The 23200-nt window shown below is 38.6% G+C and overlaps 1 protein-coding gene across 2 annotated transcripts in view; it reads right to left on the reverse strand.

Moving 5' to 3' along the window:
- Nucleotides 1-14188: 14188 nt before the first annotated feature.
- Nucleotides 14189-23200, reverse strand: part of CPQ (carboxypeptidase Q) — a 146691-nt gene continuing 137679 nt past the window's right edge. For both annotated transcript variants that reach the window (XM_050322765.1, XM_050322759.1), the window contains exon 8: nt 14189-14722. In XM_050322765.1, the coding sequence (XP_050178722.1) occupies nt 14562-14722 (161 nt within the window). In that variant the 3' untranslated portion in view covers nt 14189-14561. The remainder of the gene's footprint in view (nt 14723-23200) is intronic.

Genomic DNA, 23200 nt, shown 5'->3' on the forward strand with positions numbered 1-23200 from the left:
TTTTGAGAAGAACGGAATTCTAGGAGACTGCATTAAGGCAAGCTTCTTTGCTTAAGAATTGTATTAGTAGCTGCCAATGCAATTATTCTTAGATGGTGCAGAGAGATTTGGGCCTCTCTTTGCAAAGGGCACCAAAGCTGCATGGAGGGGTCTGCTCTGTTCCTCCTCTTCAGTGCTGCGAAAGAAACTGAAAGAAGTCATAATCCTGTAATTTTCACAGCATCTTTTAAGAGCAAGTACCAGAAGAACAAAAATGCAGGGAATTACTTTTATTAAACACAGAAATCAGCTCTCATTTGCAGCCTGATTTTCTTTTTGCTGGCAGTAACCAACTGTCCTCCAAGGTGATTTATGTCCCTTAATACCTTTGACATGAGAAAAAGCCAGACAGAGAAGATAGAAAGGCAATTCTCTCCTTCTCATTTGTATGTGAAAAACCATCCAAATGTGGTGCTGGTCCATCTGAACAGGGATGCTGCTGAAGCCTCTGCCATGCTCTGTAGCTCATTCCTGCTCACACAGGGAGCAACAAAGATAGAAAGGCTCTTAAAGCACAGCTCTACTTACCTGAAACCAGAAATCTGCAGCCTGCGAGACCTAATGAACTAGATGAATAAACTCAGTTCTGTCTCCCTGTTTAGATTCTTTTTTCCAAGAACTTCTCTGTTTCCTACACTGCCTTTTACACATGGAAAAAAGTTTATTAGCTCAATCAAAACATCTGCTACATACCTTCAACTACTTTCTTCCTACACATTAAATAAACTCGTAACCTTATTTTTTATATGCTAACAAAAATGGAGTTCGACTTTAAATTAAAAGCAATTAGTAATTTCTCAAATTGTATGATCTGATATTTGTTAGGCTTCACATCCCCTCTATATATGTACCAATAACTGTAAGTCAGGAATGTGCCTTAAGATATCTCCTCTGTACTTTTAATGACTTTTATCATAGGATGAAAAACATTATATCTTTTTAATACTCATTTGCAAGCAAAAGCTGTGTTTCCCTTTTAATGTTTGATATAAAAAACCCACATATTACAACATTGTCTTATAGATTACTTTTATACTTTAATATATTCCTCATTAACACTGGTTTAACAGAACTAAACAGATTTCCCTCTATGTTGTTCTCAGTTAACGGCCTCTTCTCCCAGCCCTGTGTGACCTGTGAAACGCTTTTACATCCAGGTCTCTTTATTTCAGTGGCAAATAAGCTTTATTTATTTTAATATCATAAGAGTCGTCCCTGAAGATCACATGCAACTGTTTTCCTATTAAAAAAGCAAAGCAGTTAACTGAGATTACTGTTAACAAAACAAAGATTAACTTGAATTATGTGTTTCAACTCACTTCCATTTGTCTGTGTACAAAATTGCACAGGGCAGAGTCCCCTACCAGTGCTGGAGAAGAAATGATGCCAAGGAATAGTTTCCAGATTATGAAAGGGTAGATTGGGGTGGTCTCTCACATGAGTGCACTTCACACTAATGCTTTTACCAGCTGATCTGACACAGTGATGACACAGGTCATCTCACGACTAGGGGAAGGACCAACTGTTGTCACTCCACCCTCATGTGGAGTCAAAGCAGCCACAGTAGCAGCAGCTCCCCTGAGAGAAAATGAGCTTCCCTGGCCAGACACCTGTAAATGCCTATTCAACAGCCCTTGTGCCTTATGGCAGTCGACCTTCAGTGGCAAACAGCACTTGCACACTTTCCATGGGCTCTTGGAGAGTTTCCACTTGCAGCAATGCAAGTAGGAGGATGCGAATGCTGAGCCCTTGCCTCACCACAGCTGTACCATCCAACAAGTCACTTGGATGGTACTGAAGTCCTGGAGGCCTGGACAACATTCTTGGGAATGATTCCCTCTTACCCACTTTCTGTTGGGACAGTTTAGATGAATGGGGTGGAGAAATAATGTTGGAATCAACTTTTCTCGTTTCAGAAATGACAAAGGCCATGGATGCCCATACCAGCAGTCCTTTCTCAGCACTGCCAAGGACAGTTTCAGAACACTTTTTCCAGGTGGTTTCAACCTTATCAAACAGTGTTTGCTGATCAAATAAACAACGGAATGGGCAGACCACTAGACCACAGACCACTAGCACACTAGCAGCAGGAATGTGGACCAGAGCCTTAGGGCTTAACAGCAACAACAAATTTCACCACTAACCTAAAATTTGCTTTGAAAGTGCAAAATCTTGGGTAAACTGATTTCAGTGAGGTAATTAGTGGCTGTTTTCAGTGGTGTAAGCTAACCTAATCGACCTAGGTTTCAATTTCTGAGATGTTAGTATGACTTAATACCACTTTCTATGTCATTGAAGCTTTGAGTGTTACACCTCATTGGTGCATGATCATGTGTGTAGAAGATCTAATAGCGTGTGTATTTGAATTTGGTCATGAGTGGAACCAGCCTCCCTGCATGCATTCAAGATCTATGTCTGATTTTACTGCAGTGCCAGCTTTATGCACTCCATAAAGTACACTATGGGGTCTTCTCTATAAAACATGTAATCACATTAGATGGAACTGACTTTGTGCCTTAATATATATTTCATTACCAGATTTCCTAAGCTTCCTATGCCTTTACATGAAACCAGGTATACATGTACCTATAGCCTACATTCACTGAGGAACTTTCTGGTTTTTCCATCATATTTTCCACATGAAGCCAAGAGAAACAGCATGCTTGTCTATAAGGGAATCTCAAGGGACAGGCTCTTCTCTGCTTTTTAATTTTTCTTTTTCTTTTTAATGTTTAATATCTTCTCCCAAGACACAGGCAGGATTAAACAGATGTTTGCAGGCTTTCACCATCCAAATCCAAAAGAATCAACATGATGCAGAAAAATATGCAAAAACCTCTGGAAAGGGGACCTTCAAGAGCCCTGCCAGGTGCTAGTGAAAGCATGCTGCATTGCATCAGAACAAAACACCACAAAACTGCATAAATACAGGTAATATCAAATGTTCTGAAGGCAGTCCTGTAAAATGGGAATGGAGAGGAGACTCTTGATATAAACAGTTTGAACCTCAGAGCCTCTCTGTGTTTGAAGGTAAATAAATAGCTGTTCAAAAGAGGACAGAAAAATATATTGAAGTCTTAAAATAGAGTTGAGTTTTTATTGTTAAGTGCTTACTTGGTTTGAGGTCTTGTTAAGCTTTGGTAGTCAGGTCTAGGAAATGGTGAGAGGTTGCAAATAAAGACTTTTACAATACAATGAAAAACAATGTTCAGCATTCACATGAGTGCTTGTCTTTGTGGCAGGTACAGTCCTTTCATGTCACATACTACAAAGGAAAGAAAGCAGTGGGCTTTTCTCAAGACCAAATGAAATGGTCTGTTCCTCTGCAGCCAGTTAGGGAGAAAGTGCAGCTTTTTGTGAAATAGTGCCAACAATATAGTTACTTTGAGGGAATGATTTTCAATTTCTTAAGAAAACTCTTGTTTTGAAGAAATTATAGTGTTGAAACACATTGCTTTGCTTCACAGAAGTTTTGATCGTCTTTTCTCCCAGACACAAAGTGGTCATGATGTGAGTACTTGAATTCTTGCAGGCACATGGTCTTGCATTAGAGTACTTCCAGGAAAGTCAGGTATTGATTTAAAAGTTCTCTTTATTAACTGCCTTTAAGAGACTTTCAGAGGACTTACTACATCATAGCTCTCTGAGTTTTTTCCTGTTTATTAACCAAACCATTATTCAAAATGCAGACAGGTTAGCCGTTTAAATTGATCTGAATTTATGGTTCCTCACAATATTAAGAGGCAATTTATTATAAGATGTATCTTTAGACAAATTCAGTAGTGAGGAAACATACACCTTCCTTCTATCTCAGAGAACCACACCTTCCTCTGCTAGGAAATGTCTCACTTCATCTCTTCAGAATCTTTTCTTTAATCATATACAAAAATGTGCAATGATTTTTTTCCTATACATTAAAGTGTAAAAACAATCTTTGCTGGGCATCTATTCTTGTTGTTTACATTAATGTATTAGGTAGCAATCTACAGTATTAGATAGCAACCTTACACCCATGAAAACCTTTGCAGGGAAGGAAGGGAAGTTTGGACATTTCAGAACATCCTTTATAAAGGAAGGTGAAATAAATGCCCTTCGGCTTTTGAAACATTCTCTGAATGTGATGTTGAGATATTGAATATGTAGTGACATATCAAAGGCAAATGGCACAGCGATGGATGGCCAACAAGGCCTGCCCACGCTCTCCACATGGCAGTTTTCCTTTCACCTGTTATTCCCAGGCTGCTGCTGAGGTTCCACAGAGGCCCCAATCTCAAACGGCTGGAGAAGCAGCAAAACAGTTGGGGTTTGATTTCTTTATTTCTTCAATTAGGAATCCCTGTAGATAATACAAATAATCAACATCTGCAGTTGCAAGAACATAATTTTCTCCTAGAAAAAAAATTAAAGGGCAAGTTTTTTGGTCATGAAAATTGTGCAAGCACACTGAATGCCAGTGTTATCACACTGTTAAGTTATAAGCCCCAAAGAAGTTTGTAGAGAAGATTCATTGCAAAGAAAACTGGCTCAAGGGAAATCATGGGAGGACCGTAATTTTCAAACTTTAAGTAAACCTTGACATAAGACACAGTATTGAATGCATGAAACAATTTTTGGCAAAAGCAAAAAGAATGATGAAAAATCCTCCTACAGCAGTGATACACACTGCATTTTCCAACCACAGCTTCACACAATAATTCTTTAGGCATTCTTTAGACTGTTCCAAATTTCTCTTGAACCAAAATTTAGTAAGTGCACTGAGATCAGCCAATTTTCACCTTCTTGGGTGATGAAGGATAATGAACCCATAAGTTATACTTTTCTATCATCCAGCTGGCTCAGGTTTGCTTAAAGCTGCTTTCAGCTTCCAAGCCTGCTACCAGCCTGGCCCAGGTCTTGTCCTGTAACAACATCTGAGGCAACTCCAGGGTTTCCTGGATTATGAATTCCTTATTTTTTATATAGTTGTACTGAATACAGGCATTTTTCTCTTCAGCATTTTTTTTCCAGCTACCAGAATATTTAAATGCTTTGGGTATCTCGCCTCTATTTTACCTTCTTTGGGTACAGTAAGAATTTCTCATCTTCCCGTTTGCACTTCTTGCTATGTTATCTTATGCATCCCATTTTCCTAGAGATGTTTCTTCTATCCTAAATACAAGACAAGAATTTTTTTTTTTCATTCCTGGAATGGCAGTATCTCAGACTTATTGTATATAATTGCTGTTTCTACTTTTTTTACCACTACTTTTTGAGTGCTTTAAAGGCAGAATGAGTCCTCCCTGTGCTGCTTTCTTTCAGCTGTCTGAATTCTGAATATGCATATAACTAGGGACAGAAATTGAAATTTACTTTTAAAAGAAGGTATTTCGAAAAAATATTTGAGGGTAATAGGTATTTTAAAGACAGTTTTAGTTTCACTCAAAGTACAAAGAAGAACTGTTTTATACAACTAAGTTCTGTTGCAATTTGCTTTAGCAAAGAGGTGCAGTTAATACCATGTATCAAATGTAGAGCCAGAGTTGGCAAATAAAAAAGTGAGTGATGTATTGTGGAGCTTGAAGAGTGAGTTATCAGTAAACTGTCTTCTTAAGTCATGGGCATTACTTCAAATTTAAGCTTTAACTTCTACTCAGAGAAGTCTTCAGTGTCAGTAATTGTATCCACTAAGAAAATTGAGAGGATAATACATGAAATTGTAATAAAACTGAACAAGGAGGGAAATTCTCTGACATTTCACTAGCTTCTAAGTGTTTTATGAGGGATGACTCCTAATTACTTGTACTAAAGCCTCAGTTAAGCATCAGGTACAGAAGCAGAATATGTGATACTCATACAGATTTCTGTTCAGGATAGTGAAGAGTGGTGGGACCTTTCCTGTTGAATTTTCTCTGAGTTGACTTGAGTAGGGCATATTTCCTGCAGCCATATAAAAATGACATTGAATTAAGTATAATTCAGGCACTTCATTAAACTTACTTTGCAGTTATATTTTCCTAACTCTTGCTCTTGGAAAAACCCCACAAAACTCAACACTTCAAATTCAGAATATATTCTCTGTTTTCAGACTCCTGGTATTACCATCCATGATGGTTTTTGTACTAATCTTTTCAAGTTTTTCCCCTGAATGTTATTTTCGAGAAGTCTCTGGGCAGAACTTCCAAGGGAAAGATCTACAATTTCATATGTGGAGCCCATTTTTTTAAACAACAGAAAACACTCCACAACTCCAAAGTTTCATTGGTCTTGAGGTCAAAAAACCCACCAAATTTTGATTTCTTTTCCATTCCAAACAGTGAATCAGCCACACTGAGGATGTGCCACAACTGTATTCTATTTCAGCCAAGCTGAAGTATTATTCACCAGAAAGGTTAATTCACCTATGGAGTGTAAATTAGAAAATGCCCAAATCTCAGCTGTTTTCAGGCTGTGTTCACATTAAAAAGATACCTCATTAGAAAAAAACAGTGGCCCACACTTCTTGGCAGCATCCAGGCTAGGAAACAGACTTTTTGTTTTGTTCTGTTTTCCTTTTAGTTTTTAACAAATTAGGTCTGCACAGAAGACCTACCTTTAGGGTGTGCCAAGACCACCCAGCAAGATGGTTACTAGAGGCAGAATTAGAAGTTTCTGGTTTATTGTCTTTAGTTAAAACCACCAGACAGAGCTTATTCAAAGAGGGAAAAAAAAGTGGTCAGAAAGTAAACTTTTACAGCATGATAGTAAAGTTAGAGCTTGTTAGAATGTTTGAGATTAATGGCAGCAGAAGGATTTTTGTCAAAGTCAGGATAACTTTGGGAGGAAGAAAGTGTCTAAGGTAACTGCTTTCTCTGTTACACTGCAGAACACCTTAATGCCATCTGGCCACATCTGCAAATATTTTTGAAGAAATTACTACTGAGCTGACCAATGCTTATCCAAAGCTTCAGTCTTTGTTTCTTTGTATTTTAAGCCAGTGTAAATTGAAGGAACTCTGAGAGCTCTTTATACAGTTACTTTAAACTGGCTGATGGGGTTTTTTACATGAGGAATCTACAAGTGGTAAGTTAAAAAAACCCAGTTATTAATTTCATTTTTGTTAGTTTACAACAATAAAGTAACAGCAGTCTTCCAGAGCTTTAGGTTGTCAGCAAAATGTTTCTGCAAATACTATAAACCACTTACACTTCTGTTTTAAAGGATCACTCACTAGTGTGTGAATAAACACTGCACAATAAACAACACTGCTACATTTGCAACTTCCCTAAGTTTGCCAAATTCTGATGTCTCATATTATCTTACACCTCAAAGCGATTTAAGTATTGCAGCAGCAACTCTGAGAGTAACTGTTGCAGAATGACAGAGCAGTAATGTTTTCCCCATCCATCATTTCACAGATGAGGAAGGGAGGGATAAAATTTTTGTTGACACCTAATAGAGCACACACAGCAAATGTTTACTCAGCTCTTCTGCTTTGAAGATACTGTCAAGCATTCCACTGACAGCCATTACTGCTCCTGCTTGTTTAGACACAGCTCTGAAATGCAGAGATATGGAACGTGAAAAGTATTAGCCTTTGGTGATTTCACAGTGTGATGAAAATGTTATATATTACAAACCCATTGCAAATCCAAGTCTAAAAGATATACAAGTACGGCAGTTTGAATTACAATTCAACCTATTTGGGAGGGGAAAAAAAGCGTTCCCCTGAGCTCCTCCTGAACTTCTAGTATTTGGAAGGCAAAAAGAAGTATCCACCACCACAGTCACCAAGCACGAAAACTCTCCTCTCATTCTAGTTCTATGGGAGCATGGATGTAAAGGACCTCTGCGCCCACAGGATGAGCAGAGAGATTCTCGGCAGCAGTCCTATATTCATTGTACAGGAAGAGGTCAACCAAACACCTGGACTCTGGTCAGCGATCTTCAGTTCTCTTTCCTCTGCAGGAAGCCCGGTGTGATCACACTTTTCACAGAACCACAGGGCAACCACTCAGGCTCAGTGAGCGGCTGAGCTACCAACAGCTGGTTTACTATTTATTTGTCATATGAAGATACGGTGTAAAGGACAGCTGTGCCACACAATTCTTGCATAACACTTCCAATGAGTGCTTGTGGTCCTCACCCCATGAATTCAAGCTTACATAGTTCTCAGAATACAGTGATAACCCAGTGTGTTATCAAATCCATAGGGGATGGACAACCCTCTAACCAGAAAGTCTCTCGTGGAGCAGCTTCTACTGATGCCAGCAAGCACTTTTGGGATTTTGGTCAACAGGGAAAGTTATGCACATTGTCTCTAATTTCTCCTTTGACTTCATGCAAACGCCCTCTGTGGAGCACCTGAAATGAGATTCTGCTGTATCGAAAGTAAAAGTCTGTTCTTCCTTCTGTCACATCTGTTTCTTTCTAACAACTTGGAAATTAATCCTCTCTTCATATTTAAAAGTTACTTCCTGTTGATAAATGGCTTCAATTTTTGTAACTTAGCTTGCTGTTCAATACATGTGGTACTTATGCAGAGCTTACTGAATTATTTCATTTCTTGTCTTCTCATACCTATGAAGACACTACTGTTTATGAGAGGAATGAAAAGAGGATCCAACAACTGCACATGCCAAAACCTAAGCTCTGCTATGTAACAAACTAAAGGTATTTGTGCATTCAAAAACCTCCCACTTTCGTAGTTTTAGAAAGATCTAACAAAACTGAATTTTTAAGTAATTTTTTTCTACTGCTCATACTTATCCTTGCCATGTGGCCAGAAGGCACTCCTGCTTGGAGGGACGGCAATACCAAAGCTAAGCTGAGTTCCCAATAGAGCTGTATCCTGTTTACATTGCAAAAAAGGAATACAGGAATTCACAACAGCTAATGTGTATTTGGTTCTCAACATTTTATGTGAAGGGTTTGGGCTACATTATAAAGGTTTAAAGTAACTTCTACATCAAACTCAGCACTGGGAATCACTGCTGAAGAGAAGTAGGCATTTTCTTATAGCTTTCTCTGCCTCTACAATGAATAATTTGGAGGTATAAGGCATCAACATTTAACTTTCCATGGTTAAATGTCTTGTGACTCACTTTCTAGTAATTTCTTTTATTAAACTCATCTTACTGAGGAGTTAAAGCTTGATAATAGCCATGGAAAGAACAGCATGACACTTCTATTCAAAAACACGGATATTTCGTTATCTGCTTTTCAAAAATCACTACCGTCTGCATTGTGTGTTGTATTAAACTTTGTGATATCTTCCTGTCCCAATGACAGAAATTTAAAGCAAAATAAAAAATGATGAAGTGCAAAGAACTGGGAAATTTGCTTTTAAATACAGGTGATGTTATTAAGTCTCCGTAGATGTATCACTGACATATTATATATTATATATACTACATAAGTAGCATATTGAATAATCATGTTCACAAAAGTGAAGCCAAAGTATTCCAGAGATTATAACATGAGTCACAAAGAATCTCAGTGAAATCACACTTTCAAAGTCTTTCCCAAAGGTTCATTCCACATATGTTGCATATGCTCAGTCAAAAATGTCATTTTTGCACAAAATTTTACACTTCAGCTTCAAAATTATCTCAGTGGTATAAAAAGAAAGTAGCGACTCCTTTATGGGCAGCACAGTTTGGTTGAGGTAGGTACTAAACTTAACTTTAGGACTGACTGGCTGCGTGGTTGTTGGGAAACCATTTGACCTCTTCTCTTTCTCCATACTGCCCCACTGCATGGCCGCTGATTCTGTGAAAGAGACTCAGTGTGTGCAATGGTCCAAAGCTGTGAAATGATATATGTAGATGGCATTGTGTGTGACCATTTCACACACATAATCGTCCCACATCATTCCTGGACGCAAAGTCCCATTAGGTCAAAACTGATATGGCTGATATCCAAATTCTGTTTTAAAATGGCAGTATCTGAAGGGAGAATGTTTCTTCTTGTTTTTCATGATAAATAGAAAATGCAAATAATGCAAATGTGAATAAGGCAAATATTGTAAATACAAACAGTAATTACTAAAAGACACATTCTATAGATGAATTCTCATGTAGCTAGAAGGCATTAACTTCTTATTCCTCTCCTCCAACTGAACCTCATCTCTGCATTTTATATGCATCATGTATTTTAGCACAGTGTTGTTAAATCAGGTTACACCAAATATGAGCACCAAAACACCACCACCAACACTGAACAGTGAAACTGAGGTAGGTTTAGGTAGTGTTCCCCAACTTGCACAGCAAAGCAGAGTAAAACATTGGTACTTGAAGCTACAGTCCCTGCCTCAGTACTACCTCGCTCTTTTTGTGTATTTTTGTGGTCTCTCTTCCAGAGCTTCCCTCTTTGGTTTCCATAAGCCTGATTTTCACATAATTATATAGAAAACCATGACTGGTGATGAAAATCCATTGCATTGGTCACAAAATTCTATCTGCCAGTAACATAAATCAGTGATAATGGCAAATAGTGGCCCTGATGGAGCGCTCTCTCATGTGCTTATGCGTTGCTCTTCAGAGTCATCTCAGTTGCATCTTGCAGTTCCTGGGCCCCAAGTCACAAAATACACAGATTTTTTCAGTTGGTTAGTCATTCCTGATATCCAAGTCACAGTACCGGTGCTGAGAAGGAGAGTGAAAGATCAAAAAAAACCTGCAAAACGTAAACTTAACATAAACTAAAGCAGGCTGATCTGTCCTGAAGTGAAAACTGCAAGCTAAGCAGAGAATTGGATATGTCCCTCCTCCAGGGACAAACACGATTATCAAGAAGAGAGGCCTCTGAAAACCTTAATCAGGTGCTAGTACAATGTACTTACCAAACACCTGTAACCATAAATCACAGGCCCGTAGCTGGCCATACCTTTGTGTAAGAAGGCTGGAGTTTCCAGAAGTAATGAACATGAAAGACTATGGTGTGTGGGTGGATAGTGATTCCATGCATTTGCAGTAGACAGAAGATTACACAGAGTGTAAGTTAAAATATTCCTTTGTATTATATATGATCAGAGTCTCCTATCATTTAGCAGGAAAGAAGAGGAAAAAAAGTTTCTCTTCCAGAAAGTCTTGAGCTTTCCCACTCAAGAGCTGTGATGCATACATCATTAACTTCTATGCAGAAAACATTGTTCACTCCAACCAGTAATTAGTGGCAGCACTTTTATCCTGTGCAGTGATGAGAGTTTTATGCTAATCATTACACAGCAGTAAATTAATCATTTGGGCACATTTAGATGGTATGTATATTTCATGAGACAGATATAGATATCAAGATCAGTTTGATATTTACTTATGGTAAATGGAAGTGCCTCAAATGGTTACGGGGGAAGCATACTAACTAAATACACAGAGCCAAGGATGTTTGCAATGTAACAGCAGCAGCACTGCTTCAGCTCCTTTGTTTTTAATTATTTTAAGGGAGCTAAAAATCTTCTGAGAACACATAGAACTGAATCAGTCAGGGACAGTGAAACTTCAATAATGTCTTGGCACAATGAAGGATAAAAGCACCTATCCTGCAATTCTTCTTTTATTACTGGCAAATTACTTACATTATATTATGCAGTATTGAAAACAGACTTTTCATCAGCATTTGTGCTATAGCCTAGTCAGGTAGATGAATTATGTATTGGCTTTGTCCCTCTGTAGCTATGCCTGAAACCTTTGAGTTGTAGTTGAAAGGAAGGCTACCCAGGAGCCTCCCTTCTCAGCAGATGCAAGAGATTTGTAATACCTTAAGGAAAATGACTATTTGAAATTTAAATTTGTGATATATATTTAAGTACTACTGCTGTTTTTTCAGCTCTCAGCTCACAGATCTTTGCAGGTAAAAAAGCAAATGTTTATTGGAGGGAAATGCACACATGATCCCTTTGACTTAGAATGTTGTCAAATTACTTAAGAAGAGCACAGATTTATGTCAGGTGACCCTCACAATAATAGTAATATAAATAATATCCTCAGCTATTCCTTTGTCAATTAAAGTTGAGAAAGATTCTCAAAGATAATGGATTGTCAGTGGATCACCTCAGAAGTGTCCTTAAATTGAAAATGGACCGACTGATACATGTTTAATGGACACCAACTGAAACAGCATAATTGCTACACTGAGGAGAGGTAAAGATAAGCTATTGAACAGACAGTACAAAATTCTACTAGGAAAGAAAAGAAATTTATTAGCATGTCCTTGTTTATGGAAATTTTTGAGAGACATCTGAACAGGCAGATTACCAGGAGAGCACTATGGACAGATGAACTTTTAGGTTTGAGAACTAATACAGATCAGAAAGAAAAAAAAGGTAAATCAACAAGACAGTGTTTTATTTTAATAAAATATGGTTTTACATGTAAAAAAATAATTGTTTTTCAATTTAAGAACTAAAATATTTTTAATTTCACTATTTCTATAAAAATAAGATGGTAATTTTGATTTTTGAACATTTTTTACTAAAATCTCTCTGCAAAGCTTCTCTCTAGAACTGTGTATCTGAAGTGAATGCAAAGGTTAAATTTTCTTCAGGGGCACCATGGTCTTAATTTTTTTGGTCTGTCTTACATAGTTGTGATGCTTTTGGCTGGGGTATACTTAATTTTCTTACTTCGGAGCCAACAAACACACCTTGGGATGTGCTGTGGTGCCATGTGCACCCTTGCAGTACTCTCTGCAGAGGAGTATTCTTGACTCCAGAGATTCTTCGTTTAACTTGAGGCAATGGAGGAAAACACAAATTAACACCATTTCCAAGTGAGCATAGGTTAAGATTTGGAACAATATAGGTAACTTCATGGAATACCCTTCTGAATCTCTGATGAACAAAGTCACATACCTTGAGGGAAAACTATAAGAAACACAGTTCAGGAAACAGTCAGTAATATTCTGTGAAGGTCAAAAGGCTGGATTTGGAGACAGCTGAGGATCTGTCCATGGTGAGTACCACCAATTACGCTCTTGTCAAGCAAGTCAGAAAAAAAAAGCATAGGCATCATGTCTGGAAGGCAGAAGAAATCTTTGCTAACTTTATTTCTATATTGTTTCTTCAAAAAAAATAGAGCAGCATATCTCCAGCCAGCTTTTATGCTTCTGAAATTATTTGGAAGGAAAACTGAAATAGTTTATAAATTTGATGGAGAACAGCTATTATCGTGGTAAACAGATATCATGATTATGAATTCTATAGAAATGAATTGCTCATCACTCAGCTATTGCTCAACAGCAGAACTGATTATCAGCACCAGGGACTGCCTGCCATTTGGTTTAACACGCCACGTTGTTTGTAACGTTAGTTGTTTGGTGTTGATTATATTGCAGCAGTTATTCACATCAGTGAGCCTGCTTGTTGTAAAATTTAAAAGTACAAATAAGGATCATGTCACAAAGAAAAGAGCAGAAATCATACATCTTAAAGTATTCCCCAAGCCCAGATATATCTTCTCTGTAGATACACCTGAAACTCGCCAGAATATTCATAATCTCAGTAGGAAAAAAAACCAAACAAAAACCCCAAACCCTAAGCCAACAACGTATATAAGAATCAAATTCCCAGATTAATTCCTCCATCAAAATGAATATGCACCAGTATCCTCTCACCCAGCTTCTAGTCGGGAAGGCCATCCCCACAAGGGAGGGGCAGCTGGGAAGGGCTTCAGGACTCTGAGCTAAAATCTGCTCTTACACTTTGTTGGATATCAGCTGGCAGGTACTGAAGGTCACAAATCACAGCTGTGATGCTGTTTCTGAAACATCATGGCATTTCAGAGAAAAACTGCCATATGAAATTCTCTGCTTGTCACTGTCGCGAGTCTTCAATGAGACGGAAAAGGACACACATGGCTTTCCACGGGGAGGTGGCCGAAAAAAGACGGGAGAAATGAGAGTCCTCTGGTTGGCTTCCTATCCTCTGTGTCCTCGTTTATCTGAGTCTTACATAAACCTTTAGTAAAATTTAACAGCAGAGATGAATGAAACTACTAAAAGCCCAATTATTTTAGCATTTTGACTATTATTTGACCATTCTACCATATATTACCATTAACACAGACAAAATTAATTTTTCCTATAACCTGAAAACTTCTAGAAACTACAGTATTACCTTAAAACAGTAAAAAGAAAGGGCTGTTTGGTTAATAGTACTTCATTTGAATGCATAGAATGAAAGACAGAAACAAAATGATTTAACGTGTACACTAACTCAATACATTATTATTCTGATGCAACAACTTTATTTGGTGCATTTTTCCTATGGCATGGGATCACTGTGAATACAAATGGTTATTATATCATTGTCAAAGAGGTGTCCTATCTCCATTTGAAATTTAAGAAGGACTTAAAAGAATACATTTTAAGTGAAAATGACAAATGGAAGAGATCAAAACAGCAAAAAGAAACAGGAATGTGTAAAAGAGCATGTACTTTGAGGAAAACAGATACAATAATAAAGCACAAAATCAAGGTTAAAAGTAGAATTTAGCACAGCTGTAGTCCACATGCATTAGTGGACTTACAATCTCTATTGAAGAACAGAAATCTTCTTTCTTGCTGTTTTATTACCTTGGCAACATCTCCTCCATGTCAGCAATTACATAGGAGACAACAGTCCAAACAGCAGCACATAGATTCATCTGGTTTGGATCCTGAACTGTCATCGTGTCCCCTTGAGAATGATGAAACCAGAAGTATTTACTGATGTCACTATGCAAGCTGGCACCTACAGACAAAAATGGGCAAAGTTCCATTACAGGAATACAAATATTTAAAGAAGAATATAAACTTGAATCTGTTCCTGGGCTGTTTGTGATTATATCCACATGCAACTGTATAAAATTCATAATATATTCAAAATATAGTAACTGTACAGAGCTGTGGCATAAGCAGTTTGCAGATTTTAGGTTAATTGACTCAAGTGATGATGAGGCAGAAAAAATTCACATCAGAGAAAAGCCAACCTTCCCCTGGGAGACTCGTTTCCTCAGCAACAGTATGTATCCATTTTCCTCTGAAACTAGCAGAGTCCAAGCAGGAAAATCCCTACAGTAACCCCATGGCAGTGCTTCCCCTGTTCCCTATCCCACTGCTCTGATGGTGAGTTACAATTGAGTTATGAATCCTTTCCTTGCTGTTATTTGTGTTGGGGAACACTTTAGAGTTTGCTTCTGCTTTTGAGCCCTTGTTCATCACAAGGATGTGCTGATCCAGAGCAATTTTCCAGATAACCTGGGGTAACTCAGAGAGCCCAAGACTACATTCCTCTCACAGTCAGGAGTCCTCATAAGCAAGGTGAGTGAAACCACAGTTCTTATCACTCAGGAACTACTGATTCCCTCTGGGAGCACATGGGCAGGGAAAGGACTACTCCCCAAGCCAGGTGGGCTGGAGAGGCAGATCAAAGCCAAGATGAGATGGAGAAGCTGCCACCCCACTGGGACCCACAGAAGAGACACTGGCAGAGAATTTTTACCCTGGTCATTCTCTGCCTAGTCCAGTCCCTATTGACCCTCTCTAACTGTGCTGTTCCCTTCAAATTCCTTCCTTCTCAGTTCATTTTCTCTGCCTTTTCTCTGGTTTTGTCAGCCTCAATCTGCTTTGTTGTAATATCAACAACCATTCCATCATTAACTGAATTCCACACATTTTGAAAATAAGTAAATGCGATATTTTCCCCCACCACACTGATGCACTGCTTGCAGTTCCTTTGCACTGATTCCCTTGGCCTGCTCACTGACAAGAGCTAGGAGCTGCACAGCTCCCAGGGTAAGACCCATCTAGCACAACCTGTTCCTTGCTTGGTCATCAAACCCAGAGAACATCCACTGACGTGAATTCACAAGTATGAACCATGGGCTGCAGGAGGAAACACAGACTGAAGCTACTCCTACTACGCCAAGTAAGGAGGAAAACCCCAGGATTGTTTCATAATCAAAATGAATAAATGATTCATGTATTTATTTACATGCAGTGGAAATCAGTATAAGATGATGGGGGCTTTGATAAACTCATGGGCACTCGTAAGACTTACTGTTATGATTTTTCTTAGTTTTCCTGAGATGCCTGAAGCCTTTGAAGAGAATGAAAGCAAAATTTCCCACAGTACAACTGTACATTCCTATAACACATATCTTTTGATCACTTGTATAGTCATTCAGAACAGAGTCCAGCTCTCCCTGTGGTTAACAGGCATGTTTTTATTGCTGTAATGGAGACTGACTTGGATTGCTCATTTCACTGCTATTCTATAGAGAAGGAATAGAAAGTTAATGCATTTTGTAAATCCATACAAGATGAAGATTCCTTCATAAGAGAGATGATAAACAGAAAGACCAAATGCTGTAGCATATGGTTTTATGTTATTGTGACTGATTTTGTTTTAAGAAACTCTTGTTCTTAAATGACTTGTTTGCTACCGACATGAAGCAAAGCAATCCCGCAGAAGTCACTGGGTACGTTACAGGTGCTGAATTATGTTCCAATAATTTTCACACTGAATTTATGTCAACTCATATTCACTTTTAAAATTTGATTCTAAATCCTTTTAAATATATGCAACCATAAAACGATTGAACAATGATAAATTCTTTAACTGATGGACTTTTGCAATACAGACACATTACAAATTAAGCCACTGAGGCAAACCCATTAAAGTTTTTGAAAACTTCTGTAAGACTCAAGACAAAAATTGGTTGCTTGGAATTTGTTGTAGGACATCACAGTAACTATGGATTTACAGAGTAGCACTCTATCCCTGTGAAAGGAACAAGAACAAACACCCTTTGCTTTGTCATGTTGAATTCCCTGAAATGCTGAAAAAGATTTCTTTTCTCTATATTGATTTTATAAATCAGAAAATTATAGACTTTGACATCAAGAAATTACTGTGCAAGAAACATCAGAGTGTGTGACTAGAGAGAAAGGTTCTCAAACTGGCTGTGCTGTATCTTTCATGTCGTGGGCTAGCATTGAAATCAGTGACCTGTAAACATCCTGTGAGACTAAGGAAAAGACCCTGAGAAAGCAGTTCTATCCTACATTATTAGAAACAAAAATGAAAATCCATGTTCTTGGTTTTGGGCACAAGAACAGTTCACAGCCGAGGGCCTCATGCAAGCCTCTAGACAAGAAACACCCTGGGGAACAAAAATGACTGCAAGCAATTTTCATGTCTCCTGCTTCAAACTTGAGACTCCTCCATGTTGATGTTCGCTGCCTGGAGACATTTATGAGTCCAGAGGTCGCCCGGCTATGGCAAGACACTGAATAGTGCTCTTTCACCAGTAAATGCACCCAGGACTGAGACCAATCCTTACAGATGACTGTGAAGAGGGAAGTTCTGTGGGGCTCTCAGGTAACCCTTTATTGAGGGGTTACCTCAATGAAGTCCATGGGAACCTACAGCCTTTTTTCTAAAAGTCTAACAGAAGAAGCAATGAGCACATCAGCCATCCCACAGAAGGTGGGGGCACAGTGCTTCAAACGGTGAGGTTTCAGAGAACATCATCCTTGATAGCCACTGAATTTTAAGCCTTCTCAAAGGAAATCTGCCTGAAAGTCAAACATGCCACTTCTGGAAACTTGAAAGAATGTGGGAAAATACCCCTAGATACAATTTTTTAAAACTTCAATTGCTAACTATTTTGTTATTTCACCTAACATTGATCGGCTTGTTTTGTTTTTTTTTTTGTTGTTATTATTAGGTAACATTTCTCTCAAGAACAACAGTCAGTAACAACTGGGGGTTCATTTTTGCCAGCTATATAAGCTAGCTGTCAAGTAAAACAGATGAGTACCTGTGGTTCATAGACCTATCAGTTATTCACCTATGTCCATGCTAGCCACCTAGAAAGGAGACAGCATGCAGCTTTACAAGTGTCTGAAAGCTTTAATTAAGTACTTAAAAATCCTCAGCTGGGAGGTGCTATGTAGGTATGTACTGCATATCTAATTCTGATTTCCAGGTGGAACCAATACTCAAACTGAAAAAGAAGAGATGGGCTCAGGGCTACACTGTCACATTTTATACACTTTTCTTTTTTCCTGTTTGCAGAACATCCATAAAGAAAAAAGGGGATGTTTGCCAAACAACCCCCTTTAATTGTCTTTTTTCAGTCTGTTTACAGTGATGCAAATAACATGAAGAACAATGCTGGCCAAGAAGGAAATCAGTGAGAAACTGTTTCTAGCTGAATGTAGTAGGTGCTGTGGCATGAAAACAGGGAATGTCAAAAACTGCTGCCAAAAATGCTATACTTACTATTTGAATGCATCAAAAATACTGGGAATTAAAAACTGAAAATAATTAATAATTTACATCTTCAATGAAATAATACATGGATAATTCACAATATCATTACAAGTAAACTGTACTCTTTAGTACAGTTTAGTTACCTAGTTTAGTGCAGTACTTTCCCCTATCAGCAGCTATTTAGTGCCACTGGTGATCCCCTAGGGTCAAACACTGGGACACATTGCCCAGAGAGCTCAAGGGGTGCCTGCCAACGTCAACCATTCTGTGGAATTCTAACCCATGTGCCATTTCCTTGGCTCTTTCAGACATCTCTTAGAATTGACACAGGATAAACAAAATCTTCAACTCAAGTTCATTTGTGTCTTAAGCTCACTTCATGAGTCTCTGCATAACCAGCTATTTCATACATGGTTTGATGCATAAGGCAGGTAAAAGCAGCTGCTTTGGTAATGGATACTGACAATATATTTTTAGCAATCAGCTCTGTAAGAGTATCTTTATGAAAATACATGCACACACATGTAGGAATTCTGAAATACAGTTCATTCCTTCTAGCTTCTAGTCTCAGCATGAAATGCACAATGTGAATATTAATTAGCTGATGATAAGGATACTGACTTTCCTTACGTTCACATTAAACACCAACTCTTCACACATTGATTAACTGTTTAACACAACTTTTCCTTGCCACCTTAAGCAGATGAGATGCTACCATTGAGGTAAAAAGGATGAATGACCCACAATGAAGAGCAGGCCAATGACAACCACTGCTTCTTGTCAAGCTCCATCAGATGCTACTGTCTTCATAAGCATTGCTGTGATAAGTCATCATTAGAACAGAACTCTAGTGACAGATACTTAAGCATTTAAATTATTGTCATTTGTGAAAACACTGACTGGAAAACCAGTTACTGATTATCAGGATGATTACAAAGACAGCTTCCATAAAACACAAGTATGTTCAAGGGGGAAATAATGCAGTAACTCCAGAATAACTTTTCATCTTAAAATGTTTTGCATTACACTTCTCTCTGCATTTCTTTTCTTTCCTTTTTATATCCCAAATGGCACTTAATTGCCAAAGGAAGCCAAATGTGAGTCTTGAAGTCAGTACATGTTTCCCATAGAGCCCTATCAATAGCTTCTCAACAGTCTTTGCTTCAAGTAAACTTCACAACTATTCCATGAATCTTTCAGATACAATGGGAAAATCCCCACTGTTTGTATAACCACTCTTGGATATTCAGTATTACAGTTAGATCTTCGGGATACTGACCTCTACATGTATGCTGCCATATACAGTGAAGTTAAGATGCTAATGATGCATAAAAAAGCATGTAACTTTTTCAGGTTTCCTTTTACAGTAGTCCCTGCAGGACCTGACCCTATTTTGCACAGTATATCTACATCTCCAAATAGAAAGGACACCAGCTCAGAAGCACATACACTCTAAACAGACAAGAGGGGTTGAAGGATGGAAGAAGCATGCAGAGATGAAATGACACATTCATTTTCTCACAGCAGATGAAAAAGGAATAGATGCCAGACATCTGAGCTGAGACCAGTGCCCTGTTGAGCAAGCTGTACTACCTACTAACAGCAAAGCTGGAAATGCCTTAACGAGGGATATTTTGCTCAATGTTTCCAGAAGTTTACAAATATAAAAGAAAGGTGTTGCGAGATAACACGTGCCTCTCTTGCATCTTCCAAGTATGTCTGTGTTCAAGTTTCACCTCTGTGCCAAGACAAATCTGTGCACTGTCAAAGGTACTGCTTGTAGCAAGATGTCAACACAAATGCCTGATCTGAAACCTTAATTTTATTTTTGTAGAGATTTTCCTGTCTATAAAGACAGATTCGTTTTTTCCCTATCTATTAAAGATTGCTTTTGTTTCCTGTTTTTACTTTAAGAAACAAGAAAAACTCTTTTATTTCATGATCAAGTTTATTCCAGTCTCAGACCTTCCTAATGTCAACGAAACTGTTCAGAAATGTACTAAAAAACTACAGTGCTTTGAAAATAAAGCAAGACCTGATTAAACACGTATGTCCTTCTCCTTTACATCAAGTACTTAAAAATAGCAAAACAAGAGGCAAAGGGACACATCACAATCTTCTACACAGTTAAAAACTGCTATGTATACCAGGAAAGCACAAACACTGAAGTTATGAGCATTCTCCTCTTCACATCAGAGTGCTAACTCAGCTTTGTGTCCCTACACACCCTATGGAACAAGAGTGTGGGGGTACATATATTCCCATACAGTAAAAGAATCAATAGCTTGTCACTTCTCATAACTGGAGCATTGCTGCCCCACACATTTTGACAAGGTTTGAGGAAGGTCAAAACTTCAGGGCAGAGGTGGGAAGACACATGACTTTTCCTTTAAAGGATATGTGTCAAAGACCTACCAAAGGAAAAACAGATGAATGATAGGATCAGGAACACAATTTCTTATTTGTTTTTAATTTTCATTTTGTATCTTTCTAAAACCCATCAAAGTCATAAATCCCAAGTGATCAAGGACTAAATCTGGTGCAACAGTATTTGTATTTAGGATAGGCTGGCTGGAAGGCTCTATCCATGCCACAGCATCCCTGCAGCTGCAAGCCCCGTGGAGCACTTGGCTGCTTGTGCTAGGTGTTGCATGGGTGTTTTGTGCTGCCCTCATTTAACCGCGGTCTGCAGAACCATTACTGTAATGAAAACCCGATTATTGCCGGCATCTATTGCATGTATTTTGGTGCTCATATTAACCTCTTCTTTTGTGGGATAACCTGTAGCTGACAGCTGGCTTTAATGCCAATTATTTCATTATCCATTTTTCAAGTAAGTAGAGGCAATGGAGACACTAATGCTGTTTAGAGGGGTGCTGACAGCATTAGTTCTCCTGTCACTTAGTCTCAAATGATGAAATTACAGGCTACGTTGCTTGAGTTTCATGGCTACAGACATTGAAATAGTTTCCAGTACAGAGCTTATAAATAACATCAGAAGCCCTGCTGTTTCACCTCCTGAGTCACTCTCTCAAAAGTCTTTAAAATTCATGATTCAAACACCAAGACAGAGGGAAAGCTTTCAGTTGGTTGTTTCAGTAGCTAATTAAATGGGACTTCAGTGTAAGGGAGACAATATGAAGAGTGCATTATTTCTTGTTTTGCTTAATGCATTTGAGAATTTATCCTCTGGATACACTAAACAGGCTAAATTATTGCTCAGGATTATCACAGTTACTTTTGCAATGCATTAACCTTTCACTTATTGCAGCAGAGGACCAGGGACAGCTGGGGATCCAATCTAAACTCACGTGAAATCCTGTGGAATGAGGACTCAGGGAAGGAAGCAGTTCTACTCCATAGAGCACAGTTGATTAAACTCTAAAATAATATCCTAAACAGCCCTCGACTGGAAAAAACCCCACAAAGCCCCCAGATAAAGCTTCAACAGTAAAAGGCACTGGAAGTTCTTCTTCCACTCATCCAACCTCTGTCTTCAAACAGCAAGGCTCTTTCTTTAAAAAAGAAAACAGAAAAGGGTAAGTCTCCCTAGCTGGTGCTGCCCAAACACAACTCATTTGTAGGCTTACTACCTGGGATGGAGAGATCCTTCACAGGCCTACTAATCCCATTTTTAATCTATTTCCACCTCTGCCCACAGCTCCCTGTGGCAATGTATGGTGTGCCTGAGCATTTCATGTGGGCACACTACAGTTCTTACTTCAGGAGCTGTAGTAGTAGCACCCTCTCTTTTTCCATTCACCTTCATACCATTAATAGCTTAATACACTATTATCACACTAAATTCAGCAGCTTTTTCCCAAGCTGCATAGCCCTCTTCAGAAACTAGGTGATATCTCTGAGGATAGAGGCTTCTGGTGACTCTTCTCCCTTTTCTAATTGCATTTCACCTTACCTGAGATGAAAAGCTCAAACTGCCTGCAAACACCAGCATGTGAATGGACTCAAGATGTGAGTGTGGCATAGCACAACACATCACCTATGGATGCTTTCTGGTTTTTTTTCTCCCTTCCTTCCTTCCCTAGCTGCACGAAACTGTTTTTTACCATCCCCTGAAATTTGACAATTTCAGACAATTATCCACAGAGATTCTCAGAACATTCTCCTTGAAAATAACATGGATCCTGTTGGGTGTATGCATAGCTCCCATACTGCATCACTCTGCTTTTATTGACACAAAAATATTACTGGCTGTTGTATTGTTTAGGCATTTTCTACTATAAGATTACTGTCACATTTTCACAGTCAGCTTCAGTTTTGGTATGAAATATTTGAAGCAGTCATCAGAAAACTTTGTCAACTTGCTATTCTTGATGTTCACTTTCTTTGAAGCTAACACTCATTTTTGTGAACATCCAAAGTGCCAAAAAAAGGTGGCTGGGCAGCCTAAAGCCTTTCTCTATTAACAAGACCGGCAAGTTATTTCTACCTTCTTTTAATCAGGTATTACTCTGAAGAAGGAAAATACCTCTCACAGAATCAACCAGGTTGGAAAAGACCTCTGATATCATCGAGTCCAATCCATGACCTAACACCACCTTATCAACCGGACCATGGCACTAAGTGCCAAATCCAGTCTTTTCTTAAACACCCCCAGGGACAGTGACTCCACCACCTCCCTGGATAGCCCATTCAAAGGCCCGACCACCTTTTCTGTGAAGAAATGTCTTCCTAATGTTCAACCTAAACCTCCCCTGGTACAGCCTAAGACTGTGTCCTCTTGTCCTGTCACTAATTGCCTGCAAGAAGATACCAACCCTCACCTGGCTACAACCTCAGGTAGTTGTAGAGAGTGATAAGGTCTCCCCTGAGCTTCTTCCTCTCCAGGCTAAACAATCCCAGTTCCCTCAGCTGTTCCTGATAGCACTTGTGCTCCAGACCCTTCACCAGCCTCGTTGCTCCAGCACCTCAACATCCTTCCTAAACTGA

This window comes from Myiozetetes cayanensis, unplaced genomic scaffold (genome assembly GCF_022539395.1).
Source record: "Myiozetetes cayanensis isolate MyiCay16 unplaced genomic scaffold, myiCay2020 scf1, whole genome shotgun sequence".
Taxonomy (NCBI): Eukaryota; Metazoa; Chordata; class Aves; order Passeriformes; family Tyrannidae; genus Myiozetetes; species Myiozetetes cayanensis.